A 20,728-nucleotide genomic window follows, 5' to 3' on the forward strand; every position below is an offset into this window, starting at 1 on the left:
TAACATTTCAGAGAGAAGATTGGTCATTCTTTTTGTTGAAGGTCTTTATAAGCCTATGAAAGGTTGGATTAAGGCTTTTGATCCCCCTACCTTGCAAGAAACCATGAGGAAGGCACATAGCATGGAACTTACCGCTCCTCGTAGTAAGTTCACTCCAAACAATTCAAAACCATTCTCAACATTTAATGACAGCAAGTCTGATCAAAAGAAATCAGAAAATGTGGACCAAGGGAAGAAGTTTACAGCGCCTTTGGATAGGGAAACACTCAATGATTTGCGTAGAAGGAAGTTGTGTTTTAATTGTAAGGGTCTTTATGATCAAAACCATGATTGTCCCCTCAAGCCTAAGGGTCAAAATAGAAATATGAAGTGGTTTTATGAAGGAGAAAACATGACTAATAACACGGACCAACAAGCTGATCAAAATGACTCCGAGACTGAAAATTCAGAAAAGGAAGTTGAAAATGAAGGAGAATTCGATCTACGGGAAGCTCATATGTCTAGCATGCAAGGAGAAGGTTCTTTTAGGTTGTGTGGACTCTTGGTTGGTCAAAGAGTCATTTCTCTACTTGATACACGTGCAACTCATAATTTCATAGATGCACGGTTGGTGGAGAAGTGTGGGATTCAAACTCAAGAGTTTGAAGGCATAAAGGTGAAAGTTGTTGATGGTAATGTGCTGACTTGTGATAGAATGATTTCAGACTTACCCATGAAACTCAATAATTATGAATTCAAAGCTGATTTTTATGTGGTTAACATGGGAAACATGGATGTGGTTCTTGGCATGACGTGGCTTCATGCCATAGGTGAATTTACACTCAACCTCAAAGATATGGAGATGAAATTCAGGGTTGATGGGACTAATCATATTCTTAAAGCTATCAAAGCCAGCAACTTGAAATTAATCACTCTTAAAAGAATGGAGAGACTTGTCAAGCATGACATGGTGGATTGGGCAGCAGAGTGTAAACTCATGCCTACTTATGAGGAACATCATAAAACACCTTATCATTCAGATATTCAAGAGCTTAGAGTTAAGCATACCAAGGTGTTTTGTGACATACCTCCTGGTAGGCCTCCTGATAGAGGCATAGAACACATTATTGAGCTTGAAGAGGGCACCAAACCCATTATGATTACACCTTACCGACATCCCAAGTGGTTGAAAGATGAAATTGAGAAAACTATCAAAGAACTTCTAGCAATGGGACACATAAGGCCGAGTAAATCTCCTTTCGCTTCATCAGTTGTTTTGGTGAAGAAGAAAGATGGTACACTCAGAATGTGCATTGATTACCGTATGCTGAATAAAACGACTATAAAGAACAAGTATCCCATTCCTCGCATTGATGAGTTGTTAGATGAGCTTCACAGAGATTGTCACTTCTCCAAGATTGATTTAAGAATAGGTTATCATCAGATCAATGTCAAGGAGCAGGATATTGAGAAGACTGCATTTAGATGTCATTGTGGACACTATGAGTTTTTGGTTATGCCTTTTGGGTTGACCAACGCACCAGCTACCTTTCAGTCCACTATGAACAGGGTCTTCCAATCTCAGTTGAGAAGATTTGTTATGGTTTTCTTTGATGACATTTTGGTTTATTGTAGAAGTTGGGAGGAGCACTTGGTTCACTTGGATATTGTTTTAGGCATACTTGACAGGGAGTCTTTCTACGCCAAAGAGTCCAAGTGTGCACTAGGAATGGCAGAACTTTTGTATTTGGGTCACATAATCAGCAAAGAGGGAGTTCACATGGATCCTGATAAGGTTCGTGCCATTGTTGATTAGCCTACACCTGAGACCCTGACTCAACTCAGGGGATTTGTTGGTTTATGTGCCTTCTACCATCGGTTTGTTAGTGGTTTTTCACGGCATGTTGCACCACTCACTGATTTGACCAAGAAGGGTGCATTTGTTTGGACACCTCTCGCACAAGAGTGTTTTGAGAAGTTCAAACAATTGATGACTACATGTCCAGTTCTTGCTTTACCCGATTTCACCAAACCTTTTAAGCTTCATTGTGACGCATGTGGAGAGGGTATTGGTGCAGTAATTATGCAGGATCGTCACCCTATAGCTTATGAGAGTAGGAAGTTTAGGAGTCCGGAGAGGAGCTATAGTATTTATGATAAGGAAATGTTGGCCATCATGCATGTAATGGCCAAGTTCAGGCAATATTTAGTTGGCAGCAAGTTTTGTGTCAAAACTGATCATAATAGTTTGAAGCATTTTCTTGGATAGCGGGATCTAAATGAGCGTCAACAGAAATGGGTCAGCAAGTTACAGTCTTATGATTTTGACATCTCCTATGTCAAAGGGACTTAGAACATTGTTGTTGATGCTTTATCTTGCCGCTCCCAATTGAGCTCCATGGCAACTGTGTACGAAGATTGGAAACACTTGATTATAGTAGAGTATGCCAAGAATCTATGGGCATCTAGTATTATTGATGGAACAATACAGGACAACAGGTACTCTCTTGTGGATGACCTCATCATTTACAAAGAGATGATATTTTTAGTCCCAGGTTCTGAGGTGAAATGCATAGTATTGAGGACTTTCCATGATTCACCTATGGCTGAACATCCTGGGTACTTTAAGACCTATAGGCAAGTACAGGAGAGATTCTCTTGGAAGGGTCTCAAGTTTGATGTTCTTCAGTATGTCAGAGAGTGTTCTGTTTGCCAGTAGAACAAGCAGGAGCACAACTTCCTTGCAGGGTTACTTCAGCCACTTCCTATTCTTGACAGGAAGTGGGAATGCGTGTCTATGGACTTTATTACGGGCTTGCCAAAAGCCCAAGGGAGAGACAACATCTATGTGGTGGTTGATCGGTTGACTAAGTATGCACATTTTTTTTTGATCACGACTACTTATTTCGTTGGTCAGGTGGTTGATCTTTTCTTTCGTGAGGTATTTAGATTGCACGGTTTACCTCAGAGTATTGTCAGTGATAGGGACAACAGATTCATGGGTCACTTCTAGCAGAAGTTATTCAGATTTTGCGGGACAAAGCTCACTCTGAGTACCAGTTACCACCCCCAGACTGATGGACAGACATAAATTGTCAACAAGTGGGTGGAGGGATACCTGCAGAACTACATCTCAGGGCAGCAGAAGGCTTGGGTGAAGTGGTTACATTTGTGCGAGTATTGTTATAATTCCACTCACCATATGACCATTCAGATGACACATTTCAGAGCTTTGTATGGATATGATGCTCCTCGTTTTTTGGATTTATTGATGAGCGATTGCCGAGTACCGAGTGTTGGGAATCTACTACAGGAGAACTAGGATATTATGAGAGCACTTCGTGATAATATTCAGAAGGCTCAGAATCAACAAAAGCAAAATGTTGATCAAAGGAGGGTTGAGCGATCTTTTGAGATCGGGGATATGGTGTATTTGATACTACAACCCTATAGATAGTCCTCTCTTAGAAAGAAGGGCTCAAAGAAACTCAAGCCATGTTACTATGGTCCTTTCAAGATTTCCAGGCGAGTTGGCTAGGTGGCTTATGAGTTAGATTTACTGGCTGATAGTAAAGTTCATAATGTGTCTCATTTGTCAAGCCTTAAGAAGGCATTGGGACAACAGATAGTTCCTTCTGCAGTTCTACCACTCTTAGATGATGAGGGGAAGTTAGTGCTAGTACCTGAGGCCATTCTGGAGTTCAGAGAGTGTCATTTGCGGAGAAGTGTCATCAGAGAATTTTTGATTAAATGGAAGAATCTGTCGATAGAGGATGCTACTTGGGAGTGTGATAGCATTTTACAACATCTAGCATTGAGTTTGCTTGAGGACAAGCAAATTTTGGGAGGGCGAACTGCAATGTCCCCATCCTAGTCAGGGACTTGGGATTGAGGAGTTAGCCTATTTTTGGACCCTTGTAGGCTAACAGAGTATGGATAAAGGGGTCAGTAATGCAATATCTTGAGGAGTGGTTTGTCTATTTGTTCTAGTTTGGTGTTGAGTTTAGTTCTAGTCTTCGTTTCATCAATTTCTAACACTTTATGAGGATTTCCTTTTTTTTAGGGAAAAATTGCTAAAAATAGACATGGTCTTATTTTCATTGGCATGGTGAACTGTGGCCCTAGCTTTTGACATATTCAGTTTCAGAGCAATAATGAGAGAGATATGGATTTTTAAGTGGTTCCACGGGCAATTAATATTTTAATGAAATATTAATATAAAATCATAAAGTGCATCACTTAAATTTATTTAAATGAAAATTTATTATCTCCTAAGCTAGGCGTTGCTTTTAGGGTTAAGTTGGGAACCCTAAAAACGAGTTATTATTTTTTAATCCCTAATTGCCAAAAATCGTACCTTTTGGGTATTTAGGCAGCCAAGATGGAAATTAAACCTCATTCTTGATATTGAGCATTTGACATTTTCTTCTGAGCACTTGGCTATGGCGGCTAGGGTTTGGACCTGTTTTGGAGAGCGTGCATTCTTCAGAATTCAGTAGCTTTGAGATTGTGTAAGATCGATCGAATTGTTGTAGCTTGGTTGGCTTCATTCAGAAGTCAAATTGAATTGAATTGGAGCAGATTTGGCTTATTACAAGGCAAATTTGTTGTAGGGTTTTCCTATTTACTGTTTTGTTGTTGATTCTTCTGTGGTTTGGAAGCTTCTTTTTCCAAATACACAGCTTACTCATTTATTGGCACCATCTTTCACTGTTTGGGTGTCTTAGCATTTAAATAAGAGCAGATCTGAATTGTTCCAGAATAAAAATCAGAACTTTGTAAGTTGTTGATTTATTCTTTCTTTTCAATAAATTGGCTAAAGACCTACGGGTATGCTTCTAAATTATCCAATATTCATTGTTTGAGTTGATTAAATTCATGTATTATTCAATATGTGTTGCAAATTAAAGAAACCCTCTTCTACAACTTCTATCTATTTCTGAAAGACCATCTTAATAATAAAAAATTACAAAGAAGATCTACAAATTACAACAGATTGAAGAGTTGAACCAGCAAGGGTTCATCACATTCCCACAATAAAAACAAGTGTTCCTGGTCATCATCTGCTTCCTCGCCGGTGGATGATCATTGGTAAAGAGGGCACGAGCAAGCTTAAGGCCATCCTGTACTTTACTTGGTGACCTTTCACAAATTTCAAATGTGAAGAACCGTAGAAGCAATGCAGCAGCTATTTTCATCTGCAAGTAGGCCGACTCCTTTCCTATGCAATTTCTCGGCCCAGCCTAAATTTCATATCAAATAACAGTCAGCGAAACACAAAAGTTGAGTAATTTTAAAATTCCAAAAGGCTAAGCATACATGCCTGAAATGCTGTGAATTTAAATGGAGACTGAGGCTGAAATATGCCATCTTCATTAAGCCATCTCTCAGGCTTGAATTCCATGGCATCATCCCCCCAAAGTCTCTGCATTCGACCCATTGCGTAAGGTACATAGAATACCACATTCCCCTTTGCGATTCTGCTGCCATCTGGTAGAATGTCATTACTCACAGCACTCTTCCCATCCTACAATGCAGACAAACATTGAGAAAAAAAAATTGCTTGATCAATTTCTGAAACTCGAAAGAATTCAGCCAATTAACAAGAGCGTATAACATGGAAAAGCAGGACAAACACTGCAACACTACAGCATACATTCAACATTCCAAACTGGGGAGCTGAAATAATCAATCCAAAGAAGTGCGATCTGAAATGTTGAAAAAATAATATAAATTTTTCCTTCCATGAAATGTCATTTGAAACATCGAAAAAAATTAAAACTTTTAATCATGAAATATGCAGACAATATCTAAAACAATTTTTACTCTGGAATTCTAATCATAAAAAGTGATTTGAAAAATTTCAGAAAAAACTAGAATGCAAACTTTCCCAAAAATTCTTATCATAAAATGTGATCTAGAATAATGTAAAACACAAATAAAATACAATGTTTTTCTTTGAAACTCCTAATCACAAACTGTGATCTGGAAGGTTGAAAGAAAATTCAAAAAGAATTTTTGCCTTAGCAACTCTTCAACTGAATCTCATGGACCGTGAAAATTTAATAGTTATTATCCATAATCCCCCATTATACTGGCGTTTTGTTTAAAATTTCATTTCATCAGAAATTTTAAATGGAAAAATGAGAATTACCAGAGGGACAGCAGGGAATAAGCGCAGCGTTTCAGTGATGGCAGCATGCAAATAATGCATATTATTATTCAGCACATCGTAGGTCAGCAGCTCAGAATATTTCTTAAAGCAACAAACATCATTCTCATCAATGGCGGTGCCGTTAAAACCTGGAATACTGTGCAACTCTTGCACTATTTTCTCTTCTACTTGAGAATTTTCAGACAGCAACCAAAGTAACCAGGAAAGAGTGATAGCCGTGCCATCCCGTCCTGCAAAAAGAAAATTCAAAACAGCATCTCTCAGCTTTCTATCATCATACAATTCTGGATTCTCCTCGGCCATTGACAGCATCCTCGACAGGAGATCAGATTTGGATTTCACCTGCAATAAATTGGGGCAAAATTACTCATAACCTTCATTGAACAAAAAATAACTATTTAAGTAGGGTTTCAGTCCGGTACCTCGTTATCTTGGATGGATTGTTTGCGCTTCTGTATCAAAGGGTAGATAAAATTGTCCAAAACCCTAACGTCCTGTTTGGCTTTGGCCTCTGAACCTATGTTAAACTGCTTCTTTAATTTCCAAAAGGGATCAAAGTATCGAGAAGCACAGTGAGCATTAGACCTGTCAAAAGCTGAAGCAAACGGGACATCTGGTAAAGAGGAGACCAGGCTACCGATTTCTACTCCAAAGCTAAGCTCGCCTATAGAATCAATTGTCATCCGCAGTAACAGATCCTGCATATTAGACAATTCTGCAAATCTTTACATCTCAAGAAAGGAATTTTCCATTTTAATTTTCAGTGCCCACATAATATCATCATTACAGTGCGAGGTAAACAAAATTGCACAACCAGACCAGAGATTTAAAAAAATAGTACAGTAAAGAAAAAAAACTGTTGACTACGTATTCACGGCCAGAAATTTCAAACGCACCTTTTTTAAAGCTTTACTCAAATTTATCTTTGGTCTTGGAAAAGTCTTTTCCGATTAATTCTACTTGTTTCTCTCCATTTAAATTCACAGTACAATAGGGGAAGAGCACCACTAGTCGTTATAGCTAATTTCGTGCATCTCAGATTTTGATTTTTTTTTAGTTGTCTTCGTATGCGACTTAATTGCTTACAGCTATTGATCTGGCTTCTGGGTAGTAACAATGGACGTTGTGGAATCAGTTACACATTTCAAAGTGTTTCCTGATACCTAACTAAAGATGTTCCAATAATTGCTTATAGTTGTACACAAATGGGCCAATTAATTACAAAAAATGATCGGCTATTGGTACAAAACAAATTTATTAATGGTGTTTTCACTATGACGGCTATTAGGGGGTCAACATGACAATAAGGTGATGGTTATTGGAACTATATTATCTATTGGTGCTCTTCCCCTAGATTCTATGATTTGTATATATTATGTCTATTGAATCTAATGTGGGTAATGGTCTTTCTATGGATGTGAGGTGTCTACAAGGTAAGCGAAAGATTGATTGTGTGGGTGGTTGCTTCCTCTTACTTAGAAAGTTTTGAAGTTAAATATTGACGATTTTTCGAGGGGGAATCATGGGCTTTTAGGAATAAATGGGATTGGTAGAGATAGTTTTGATGGTGTTCTGTTTTTATTTTCTCTTTATAAGGGGTCTCATATGAATAATCTCATGGAGTCTCTTATTATAGTATGTTTTGGAAAGAGGGTGTGTCCTTGTTGGCACAATATTATTTGTGAGTCTGATTCTAAAGTGGTGGTTGACATGTTGAATGACTAGCGATTGGATGGAGTTACTTGGCACTTAGCTTTAGTTGTTTGACAGATTTTGTACTTGAGTTCTTCTTCGGAGGGGGTTGGTTTTTGTCATATCTCTAAGGAGTGGAATAGAGTAGTTGATTGCCTAGCTAAATTGGTGTTGGAGCACCTCATCAAACCCTTCAAGATGACAAGTCAGACTCTGATAAGGGAAGATAAGGCATTAACAATGTCTTTAGGATGTTTTATATAGGTTTTCAATCATGCATTATATGTTTGTAATAATGAACCCCATCTTGTGAGCCAAACTCTTATTTTGGCATTTCTATGAGCCAATTAGGACTTTTGGACAATAGGGGATCAAATGTGTTGGTTCTAAGTGTTTTAAGATATTTTAGGAGGGGTTGAACTTGACCCAAGGCATTAGGAGTGCAAAAGTTGTCAAAAGTTGTCATGAACAACTTTTATGCACTTTTTGCATTTTGTAATTTGAAACTCCTCCAATGGCTCTAACCTCTTGATTTTTGGTTGAGAGCAGTTGAGGAATGGTTTATACACCTCGTGGATCCAATTTCCAAGGTGTGATTGTACGGAGAAGAGTTTTGATGCAAACAAACTAATAGAATTCTAAGCTTTTCCTGCAATTCTGGAGTTTTGGTCCGTGGTACAGTTATGTACGGATTAGGGTCCATTCCCAATGATGTGAATTGGTTGGAGAGGAGCGTTAACTCTGTTTTGGTTTTGATTTTAAATCTTGATTGTGTGTGTTGCTCCTGATATTCAAGTTTTGTTGTAGGTACCCGGAAAACCAGGGTTTACCTTGGGTTTTTCCTCCTTCATGGCCATATCATGCACTTTACCAATCTGAGGCTCATGGGATTTGGTGAAAGGAAAGTATGGTCAATATATTTTAGATTTCCAAGAGTTTTTTTGCAGGAGGAGCAAGGGAGAGAAGTGTTTGGAGCGACCCTAGGTAGACATCTCTATGTGGCTACCTAGACCTCGAACAAACAAAAGTACCTTGTGTGCAAATGGCGATGCTTCCAGGTGTGTAACCTTGGAATCCCTATTGATTTATGTTTCCCAACATGCCCATGGGATTGTAATTTACCGGTTCATTCATCTGAGCATAGTTGCTTCACAAAAGAGGCCTAATTAGCCCTTTTAGGACAGTCAACTTCCTACATGCAAAGACCTTTATTTTCCAGACCTTGAACCTTCCTTTTGGGGACTTGTATAACTTCCAAAAGGGTGTTTGAATCCATAATTTTTTTGCCAAGGTGTTTGGGAAAATTTTAGCTTAAGGTCCCTTTACTCGCTAAATAGGGCTACAAGCAACTAGGCCTAATTGAGTGAGTTTCTTAAGGAATGAGCATGTATTCTTGCAACCGGTGCTTTGTCTGACCTTAGGGAGTCTTGTATGACCCAAAACCAGTGTGAAAATGATTTGTAACCCTTGGAGGTATCATGGAGTGTGTTGTAGCAAGATACCCCTGATTGAGTAGGCAAGAGTCTTGGAGATAGTGAGAAGATTGTACTAAAGTTGTAGAGCCTTGCCTTGATAGGATCCCATTCATGTGCTAGGGGGTCAGTGTCATACATTTTGAGGTGTTTGGCAGGTAACAAGGAGGGCTCTGCATCATAAATGGGCATCTAAGCATATGGAGGGTTGGTATGTTGAGGATTTGAATCGTTTGCCTCCAAAATTTTCTAATTTGTTGGAGGATTTAGTTAGGGAGGATATTAATGTTTTATTTGATTTGTTCTGTTGGATTGGTGACCTTTCTTGTTATTAATTTCTCTTTTTTTATTATCTAATAAATTTTTACCCCTTTTGAAAATAAAAACTCTAAAGTCACATTCTAATTACTTCTAAATATAGTCTCTCTAATTTTAATTGCTTGCCAAATAAAAGAGTTAGGAATTATATTTAACTATAAAGAAAATGAAATTTGTGTCAATAAAATAAACTATATTTAATTACATTTTAAAAATGTTGTCATGGAAAGTCGTATCTCATGCTAGAGACACATCTATCTATATATGTTATCTATTTAAAGAACATTCTATAAGTTTTGCAATAGAGCAAATCTATTTAAGCTCTGCAATTTCAACGATTAGTATCATAGCCTAGTTGTTGTAGAATAAATTATAGAAGGAAGAATGGTAGTTAAAAACCATTGAAAGTGTAAATGAATGAAAAATAAGATATGTGAATTGGTGTAAGATACAAAGATTCTTTCACAAGAGAAAGTAGTATGAAGATCTAAAATAACCAATTAATATAAGGTATTGGTTCATTTTCAAAATCTTGAAAGATATTTGCACAATCCCATTAAAATTGTTTGATAGAATTTTAGCCTTTCTAACGTAGATTAAAAATTTAAGGTGGACATTTATTTTTGAGAGTTTGAAATGCATTCCAATTATGCGTAACACCATTCTTTATCGACCAAGCCCAAACCATAAAACACAAATGAAGTGGATGACTTGTAGAGAGGTGACATGTATATATTTATTGTCATATATTAGTGGAGCAATTGTGGTCACATCTAACTTGTGTGTGCACTATGTAGACTTTATTCTTAGCATTCCCTTATGAGGACTAAGGACACGAGGACAATTACCATTGTAGAAGAGACAAAGTCATGAATCCAAACATTGTCATGTATTTTATCAATTGTTGCCAACATGAAAGATCTATGGCATGTCCCCTCCTGGATCGTTATACATAAAAAGAGAGAGAGAGAGCCCAAATGAATTAATAATTACCAACGAAGGAATATTTGAAAGTTATTTATTTATTAAATATTATTATAACTAAAAATATTCCTTAAAAGGATAAGGATGGGAAAAAGAATACGTACAACGTAATCCTATGCTTTTTCTCCAACGAACAAGAAAAGTATTTAGACTAATTGACATTAACATTTAATTGGACATACATCACTAGTGGTCCGCAATTGTGTGAAGTCTCTAAAAGAGACAAAATTGCGAATGTAATCAGAAGACCATTATGATGAACCACCATTTAAGAACACTAATCGTATAGTCAACGATCATGATTAAGGACATAATAGGCACTCTAAGAGAATTTGCACCGAATGTAAAAATACTTAATAATATTAATGCATGGATTAATTGAATTAGGTTAGTGTAAATAAATAATTAAAATAATAATATAAGTAATAAATGAAATATATATTTAAGTTATTTTAATAAAGGAAATGTTGTTTAATAATTAATATATTTAAATGGAATGGTACTTAACATTTAATATATCTAAAAGGAAATGTTATTTAATATTTAATATATTTAAAATGAAATAAAATTTAATATTTAATATATTTAATATTTAACATATTTAAAAGAAAACAAATATTATTATTAAATATTACCCCAAAGGGCACGATCAAACCTGATGCAGTTGGGTTACTTCCGCACCCCTTCATGCGGAAGGGGCCCGTGGAGGGGCACAACCCCTCACGGGTTATATTAAGGAGCAGCGGCAAGGGATTAAGGGCAGGTAGGAAGGAGAGGGAAGGAGGGAGAAAGGTCGTCTGCTGCGGGTAAAAGGTAAGGAGCGGGTTATTACTTATATTAAATAATATAAGTCTATCAATTAATGTGCAATGTTCATGGATATTAGTTAATATATAATACTCAACAATATTAGTTAGTAGGTAATGTATAATGTTCATTAATATGAGTTATTAATTATAGTTTAGTGAAGGTATATATATATTAGTTATTGTATAGTATTCACTGGTCTTTAAATATAGGTAAAGGCATAATCATGTTAATGGATGTATACACAAATTTACTCACTAGGAAGGATTATGTAATACAAAGATATCTAATAAAACTTAATGCATATATATATATATATATATATATATATATATATATATATATATATATATATATATTCAGTCAAAACAAGGGGTAACAGAATGATTATAAATATAGATATTGATTACAATAGATAGGTAATGAAAGAAGCTAAGGTTAATGAATGTAATTAATGTGTACGTAATGTGTATGATAATGAATACTTAATGAACTTATTAATGAATGGTTTATAGATGTTAAGGAATAAGTATAAACCGTATGTTAATGAATTTGTACTAACATACGTTAATGAGTATACGTATCAATGAATAGTAGGGATATAAATTAATAAATGTAATGTTGTTTAATATTAATTAATGTGTAATTTTCATACATATTGGTAATGTGTAATGTTCATTAATATGTGATATTAATCGTAGTCTAGTGAATATATATATATTAATTAATGTGTAGCATTCACTCGTCACTAAACATAGGTAAAGGATATAATTTGTTAATTGTTGTATGCATAAGTTTGCGTATTAAGAAAGATTAGGAATACAAAGGTATGTTAAGAGATGTAATGCATATGTGAAAGATGGAAGGTTATATATATCTATGTTAATTAAGAATACATTAAGAATTCATGTTAACACAAGGGATAGTTTATGAACTGAAACTATTATGCAAATGTATGGCTTGGTTGACTCAAACTCAACCAAGAAGAGAAGGATCGGGTCAATACCCTTTGAGGACTTGGATGATGGAGGCATCATCCAAGACAAGGAAAGGCAAGGGTCTTCCTTGGCTGGCTTGGGTGTAAGAGGTTATACCCAAGACGGGACTCAAAGGTCGGGTCGATCCCCTCTGAGGACTTGGATGATGAAGGCATCACCCAAGGCAAGGAAAGGCAAGGGTCTTCCTTGGAGGGCTTGGGTGTAAGAGGTTACACCCAAGACAGGATTCGAATTCATCTTCGATTTTCTGGAGGGCTTGGAACCAAGGGGTTCCAAGAAGGCGAGCTTCACGGCCGCCTAAGGACATACTTTGTATGGCATTTGTATCCTTTTTATTAGATAAAAATTATGATTATGTTAATTAAGCATTGAAGCTAGATTATAATTTAGATTACTTATATATACATATATGTTTGTCATGTTCTAACAATCTGTTTTGCAGATTAATGATCCCTAAATTGTAGGGACCTTACAGTGGTATCAGAGCAATGATCCTGCCATCCTATAGGGTAAAAACAAATCACTCTAATAAAAAAGAAAAGTCAAACAATGCGTGTATACTTCGTGTTTGAAATTATCCATGTGTATGCTTTGTGTTTTTATGTGTATACTCCGTGTTTGTGATTCATATTGGGAGACAACTCTGTTCGAGAAAATTGTCAATTGCTTGAGGACAAGCAATTTTGAGAAGGGCGGACTGTCATGTCCCCTCCTGGATCGTTATACATAAAAAGAGAGAGAGAGCCCAAATGAATTAATAATTACCAATGAAGGAATATTTGAAAGCTATTTATTTATTAAATATTATTATAACTATAAATATTCCTTAAAACGATAAGGATGGGAAAAAGAATACGTACAACGTAATCCTATGCTTTTTCTCCAAAGAACAAGAAAAGTATTTAGACTAATTGACATTAACATTTAATTGGACATACATCGCTAGTGGTCCGCAATTGTGTGAAGTCTCTAAAAGAGACAAAATTGCGACTGTAATCAAAAGACCATTATGATTAACCACCATTTAAGAACACTAATCGTATAGTCAACGATCATGATTAAGGACGTAACAGGCACTCTAAGAGAATTTGCACCGAATGTAAAAATACTTAATAATATTAATGCATGGATTAATTGAATTAGGTTAGTGTAAATAAATAATTAAAATAATAATATAAGTAATAAATGAAATATATATTTAAGTTATTTTAATAAAGGTAATGTTATTTAATAATTAATATATTTAAATGGAATGGTACTTAACATTTAATATATTTAAAAGGAAATGTTATTTAATATTTAATATATTTAAAATGAAATAAAATGTAATATTTAATATATTTAATATTTAACATATTTAAAAGAAAATAAATATTAATATTAAATATTACCCCAAAGGGCACAATCAAACCCGATGCAGCCGGGTTACTTCCGCACCCCTTCATGCGGAAGGGGCCCGTGGAGGGGCACAACCCCTCACGGTTTATATTAAGGAGCAGCGGCAAGGGATTAAGGGCAGGTAGGAAGGAGAGGGAAGGAGGGAGAAAGGCCGTCTGCTGCGGGTAAAAGGTAAGGAACAGGTTATTACTTATATTAAATAATATAAGTTTATCAATTAATGTGCAATGTTCATGGATATTAGTTAATATATAATACTCAACAATATTAGTTAGTAGGTAATGTATAATGTTCATTAATATGAGTTATTAATTATAGTTTAGTGAAGGTATATATATATTAGTTATTGTATAGTATTCATTGGTCTTTAAATATAGGTAAAGACATAATCATGTTAATGGATGTATACACAAATTTACTCACTAGGAAGGATTATGTAATACAAAGATATCTAATAAAACTTAAATGCATATGTTACAAAGGGTAAAGTATATATATATATATATATATATATATATATATATATATATTCAATCAGAACAAGGGGTAACAGAATGATTATAAATATGGATATTGATTATAATAGATAGGTAAAGAAAGAAGCTAAGGTTAATGAATGTAATTAATGTATACATAATGTGTATGATAATGAATACTTAATGAACATATTAATGAATGGTTTACAGATGTTAAGGAATAAGTATAAACCGTATGTTAATGAATTTGTACTAACATACGTTAACGAGTATACGTATCAATGAATAGTAGGGATATAAATTAATAAATGTAATGTTGTTTAATATTAATTAATGTGTAATGTTCATACATATTGGTAATGTGTAATGTTCATTAATATGTGATATTAATCATAGTCTAGTGAATGTATATATATTAATTAATGTGTAGCATTCACTCGTCACTAAACATAGGTAAAGGATATAATTTGTTAATTGTTGTATACATAAGTTTGCGTATTAAGAAAGATTAGGAATACAAAGGTATGTTAAGAGATGTAATGCATATGTGAAAGATGGAAGGTTATATATATATGTATATATATATATATATATATATATATATATATATATATATATATATATATATATATATATATATATATATATATATGTTAATTAAGAATACATTAAGAATTCATGTTAGCACAAGGGATAGTTTATGAACTAAAACTATTATGCAAATGTATGGCTTGGTTGACTCAAACTCAACCAAGAAGAGAAGGATCGAGTCAATACCCTTTGAGGACTTGGATGATGGAGGCATCATCCAAGACAAGGAAAGGCAAGGGTCTTCCTTGGCTGGCTTGGGTGTAAGAGGTTATACCCAAGACGGGACTCAAAGGTCGGGTCGATCCCCTCTGAGGACTTGGATGATGAAGGCATCACCCAAGGCAAGGAAAGGCAAGGGTCTTCCTTGGAAGGCTTGGGTGTAAGAGGTTACACCCAAGACAGGATTCGAATTCATCTTCGATTTCCTGGAGGGCTTGGAACCAAGGGGTTCCAAGAAGGCGAGCTTCACGGCCGCCTAAGGACATACTTTGTATGGCATTCGTATCCTTTTTATTAGATAAAAATTATGATTATGTTAATTAAGCATTGAAGCTAGATTATAATTTAGATTACTTATATATACATATATGTTTGTCATGTTCTAACAATCTGTTTTGCAGATTAATGATCCCTAAATTGTAGGGACATTACAATCTATGTGCATGCAAACATGAAGAAAGATTCTTTTGCCATTTGAGTTTGTAACATTTCTTACAAGTCTATGCTTGTTACAATCAAGTATGTTAGTTATTGAAGTCATTTTTAAAAAAAAAAAATTGGGCATATCTATCTAAATGTTTTTTAAAAAGTCCTATGTTTAGTTTGAGAAAGAATTAATGGTGTCATAGAATAAGAAAGAGTGATAATTTTAGAAGGTGGCATTTTATTTTTTATTTAAAAAAAAGGGGGGGAAACAACTTAAAAGGAAAAATTATTTGTTCCAATGAGAAATATTTATAAAAGAGTCAAGCAATAAAATGAAATTGTGATGTGTAAAAGAACATTTTGGAAGAATTGATGAAAGTTAAAATGTAAAGTAAAAATATTAGAGAAAAGTTTAAGTGATTTGATAAACAATCTAAAATCCTTACAAAGAACTAGTTATCAAAAGGATGAAATATCAAAATTGAAAGGAAAAAAAATCTCTCATATCAATTGTGTAAAGTATCCCTAAAGGGCAAATGTGTGTTAAGGTGTAAGCCTACACTATGATTCATTTCGTTCCAATCTCTAATGTTTTGTGTTATTCATTTGATGAATCATTTGATATATGTGATATAGCTAAATATAAAGAGTATAAGATTGGAGATAACAATTTTTTTGAATCTACAAATCTTGTTGATGATAATGACAAAGAATTTTTTGAAAAAAGTGTTGGTTTTAAGATATGAAAAGAATGGGTTATGGTGGAAAAGGCTTGAGAAAGTGTAGGCAAGAAATTAGAGAGTCCATTGAACCAAGTGTGAGATAAAAAAATTAAAGTCTTGGATATATTAGAAGTAAAGAAAATGCAAATGATGTTAAAGTAATATAGATACAAATAAGTGAATTCAAGAAATGTAGTGTTCCTAATGTTCTCATTGTAATATGCAAGAATATAAAAAATGAAACGTTTTGGGATCTTCATCCCTATACTATTTTTGAATTGAAGAGTCATTATGAAAAATTGTGTTGGACAAGAGAGTGAAGAAACAACATATGAAAGTATCTTACATGGATGAATTTTGAATGGATTGTGTATTTAGTTAACAAAAGATCACAAATATGTTTAAAATGTTGTACAAACATAAATATTCTCATGTCAAACAAAATAGCAATCAAGAAAGGCTTGAATGTTTGAGTTGGGTGACTGATGAACATTGATTATGTCTCAAACAAAGTAAATATCTTTCTATATGTTATTAGTGAAGCAAACATATTAATATTACGTATCATTTCATTAAGAGAAATAGTGAACAATGAAGAAATCTACTTGAAGTAAATTGTAAATAAAAAGATCAAATATATTCACAAAGGCATTAGTAAAGAAGAAACTTGAATATTTAAGGAAGAATTTGGGATGTTGAAGCAGCTAGTCGTAAAAATTAAGTGGATTGTTGGAGTAATTTTTTTTTGTTTTTCATCAACCATTAAATAGTTTTCACCATAATTAAACAAAGAGGGTAAACATATTGAATTAGTTTGAGGCTTGAACTTACTAGAGAGGGTCACATTTTGATCATTTTATAAAGTTGGAAGAATTTGAAAAGACTATTTAGATTTTGTGGTATGAAGGAGATTGCAATATTAATCATTCATGATTGATTTAGACTCAGCCTTGAGGAAATACAAATATTTGAAGAAAATCACTATGAGTACTCAGAAATAATTACTCTTAGTATATATTTACAAAAAAATAACTTGTTGACTAGACCTTTTATTTTCACAATTTGACAATTTTCTAGTCAACTTTGTCTCTATTCAAATCTATCACATTTTCTCCTCTCTTCACAGTTTTTATTTATTATAGCACCAAAGACATGCATAGGTAGATATAATCCTTAAAACCATACAAATTAACATATAAGTTTTTTACTACTATAAGAGTTTTCAAATTCTATCCATGCATTATGTTAGATTTTCAATTGGAGAACTTATATATGTAAAATAAGTAGCATTGATCACATAGATCATTGTTAAATCTAAAAATGTAGCATTGAATGTAGAAATCATTGATAAAACCTAAAACAATTTAGCATTAATTGTAGAGATCATTGCTAAATTTTAAAGTTATACCATTGATCACAAAGATCGTTGTTAAATCTTTAAAAATGTAGTATTGATTGTAGAGATTATTGTTGAATCTAAAACATTGTAGCATTGATTATAGATATCATTGTTATATATAGAAAGTTGTAGAGTTGATCATAGAGATTGTTGTCGATTGTAAAAAGTCAATGTGTTGATTGTAGAGATCATTGTTAAATCTATAAAAGTGTTGAGCACAAAGATCATTGTAACTGAATTCACCTCCTCTATTGATAGAACTACGAAAGGCATCTTAGTGTGGCTAATGATGAACAGAGGTAATCAAAAGTGTTCCAAAACAAAGATAAGTTTGTATATCTTTGAGAAAATATTGGTGTTAAATATTCATCATCAATACATAGGTAACTAATAAACCTATTTGTTAAAAATAAAGTTTTTGACATGAAGATGGGAGTGTTCCAAAACATTTTATCATGGAGAGTCTTGTCTCATACAAAGACACATTTAACAACATATGTTATCTATTTAAAGATCATTAGATCTATAAGTTTTATAATAGAACAAATTTATTGAAGCACAAATCATTTATTTTATTCGAGGATCATATAAGAGAAGCACAATTGAGAGCTAATGAGATCTAAGTAAAACTAGTTCCATGGAGTTTCTTGAGGACGAGGGGACGAGTTTTGGGGATTGCGGGACCAAGGGCCAAAATTTGGGGATGGTGAGGGGACAACAAGGGATGCCCGCAGAGAGAACTGGTGAAGGGGTGGTGCTAATATAAAAATAGAGGTGAATTGAAATCTTCAAGGCAAAAACTACAATATAACATCTTTGTGAGTGCCCGATGAAAGGCCAATTAACTTTCACGAAATTAAGGATTGACATCAGTATATAATGACATGTATCATATAGCAAGTGACCCATCGACATCCCTATGACGGAAGTGGTGGTGTTGAAGGAGAACATTTCCCAAATACCCAAATCTTGAAAACATCCTCTACAAAAGACACATCCCCCTGGAACTCAAGAAAGAATCTAGTAACATTTACAAATTTATGAAATGCAATGCAATGAATAAGAGAACTACCTGCATATTCACAACTGCACCATTAATGGCCTTTTGCTCCAAAACAGAGTTCAGTTTCACCGCATATTTCCTGAAGGCATCTGTACTGTAAAGCCGCAGCATCTTGGAGGAAAACTCAAGTCTGGCAGATTTGCGTTGGAGTCTCCACATTTCTCCGTCCGTGTTCAAAATACCATCACCCAGAAAGTCATACTGAATCTCATGAGCAGCACTTCCCTGCAAAATCAAGGAAAGAGGAAAAAAGAATTAAAAACTTAAGCCCAATTTCACTGTCACGGATAATGGAATTCAGAAACTTCAAAACACTGACCTTTACATAGTTATCAAATTTAGTCATGAGGATATACTCAACGTTTGCAGGATCCACAGTGAAAAAGAATCTGAAACCCATATGGCTTGCCTGGAACGTGGGCATTTGTATAGCATAGTCTGTGATCCAGTCGTACAGGCGGTGGAAATTTGTTGTGAGTTCGAGAGTAGAACCGAGCAAGGGCCATGCTCTAGGTCCCCCTGGGATTCGATCTCTGGATCTCCTGATCCAAATCCATACGCCCAATGCTGTTACAGCTACTGTTACAGACAAGACCAGCAAAGAAGACATTATCTGCCAAAAAAACAAGAAGCTCTTTTCAGGGTATCTTAGGAGCATGGAGGATGTACATTTGACCCTACTAGTTGAAATTGGAAATGGGTAATATCATAGAATAGAATAGAAATTTTTAATATTTAATTGGAAGAGTTGTGTAATTTTATTGGTAAATATTAGTAAAAACAATTACTACGAGAAATGTATGCATTGGATTAGTTGTTCAAATTTTTGAGGTAGTTGTGGTGCACGTTATTGGGATGTCTTTAAGTAGATATCACGTACATCACCTCTAAATAACCACTTTTTGATCTCTGTGCACATATTGAATCATTTTACATTCTTCGTAATAGCTTTAAGTTCTTACATCACATATGAAGACAATTTTTTTTTTCTTTTCAAAATTCGATGTACCATTTAGAAGCTTAAGGTGTGTGAAGTTAGCTAAAAGAGCTAGTAGCTCTCTTCTCCTAGTCTATAGGACAATAGGTTCTTTGGCAATTCAAACTTAAATAAGTCTTTGTGACTTTAAAGTTTGGAAATTAGTAAAATAATAAGAGCATCTAGCTACAAATAATTGATACAATTGTTAATGATATATTAGTGATGTTTGGGAGAATATTATGGAATCAATCAATATTATGTTTTGTCATTTTAGATCATTTTTGTGATTGTAGATTTAATTTCATAAGTGTGGATTTGATGTAATGAGAAGATTTAATTAGTATTTGATCTTTGTTAGTTTTTGAAATGTTGGTTTTTGTTTGTCATGGCATCGCTAATCTATTTTCACATCAAAAGTAGTTCTTGTGCTTTCTAATTTGTATGTGAAAGGGAAATTGCTTCCCTTATGTCAAACTATGAAATAAAAGATCAACGCTTTCAAATATACCATATCTCGTATATAGATACTTTCATAAATATTTTCAATGAAATTTACAAATAACGACATAATATCTTTAAGATCTAAGAGAATATAAAATGAACTGAACTTTAAAAAAAGAACACCAAAAATAAAAAAAATAAAAATTGTCTTCAGTATTTAAAAAATAAACCCACTTTAATCTAAAAATATCCCATTGAAATTGTTTAAAAATCAAAATTCACCATTATAGAAACGTAATCCAAACATACAATCAAATTAAAGTTGAGTCAATACAGCTGAACACGTGATGCAATGCATGACCGGCTGGTCATCTATCTACCTATTCGCATTAGTGGTTTACCGCGACAGACGGGAAGAATATCCTTGTCTGAGCTCACAGCAACTTGACGAACCGGTAATGACTCACATGAAACGAACGCTAGCCTAAGTATGCCGCGAAATATTTTCCATCGCTTTTGTGGGCCCCAAGAAATCTCTGGAAAATCTCTTAAAAAACATTTTTTATTGGAATAAAAGAAAATAAATACA

At 34.2% G+C, this 20,728-nt stretch overlaps 1 protein-coding gene across 1 annotated transcript; it reads right to left on the reverse strand.

Annotated features, from left to right (window-relative positions):
• Nucleotides 1–4,855: 4,855 nt before the first annotated feature.
• LOC131027740 (cytochrome P450 704B1) lies at nt 4,856–19,401 on the reverse strand. The gene is made up of 6 exons (XM_057957834.2): nt 19,039–19,401; nt 18,729–18,944; nt 6,577–6,852; nt 6,134–6,496; nt 5,303–5,506; nt 4,856–5,222 (listed from the first exon to the last, which is right to left on the reverse strand). Exons 1-6 carry the CDS (start codon nt 19,375–19,377, stop codon nt 4,959–4,961), a joined length of 1,662 nt encoding a protein of 553 aa, XP_057813817.2. The 5' UTR covers nt 19,378–19,401; the 3' UTR covers nt 4,856–4,958.
• Nucleotides 19,402–20,728: the final 1,327 nt, after the last annotated feature.

Source organism: Cryptomeria japonica, chromosome 10 (assembly GCF_030272615.1).
Source record: "Cryptomeria japonica chromosome 10, Sugi_1.0, whole genome shotgun sequence".
Classification (NCBI taxonomy): domain Eukaryota; kingdom Viridiplantae; phylum Streptophyta; class Pinopsida; order Cupressales; family Cupressaceae; genus Cryptomeria; species Cryptomeria japonica.

Bases quoted from the DNA above. Each gene is read 5' to 3' on its own strand.
- LOC131027740 (XM_057957834.2), bottom strand. From the start codon at position 19,377: ATGCTCCTAAGATACCCTGAAAAGAGCTTCTTGTTTTTTTGGCAGATA. The intron at 5,507-6,133 runs GTAATTCTCATT...TCTGCATTGTAG, and splicing joins TATTCCCTGCTGTCCCTCTG to GATGGGAAGAGTGCTGTGAG. The intron at 5,223-5,302 runs GCATGTATGCTT...TATGAAATTTAG, and splicing joins TTAAATTCACAGCATTTCAG to GCTGGGCCGAGAAATTGCAT.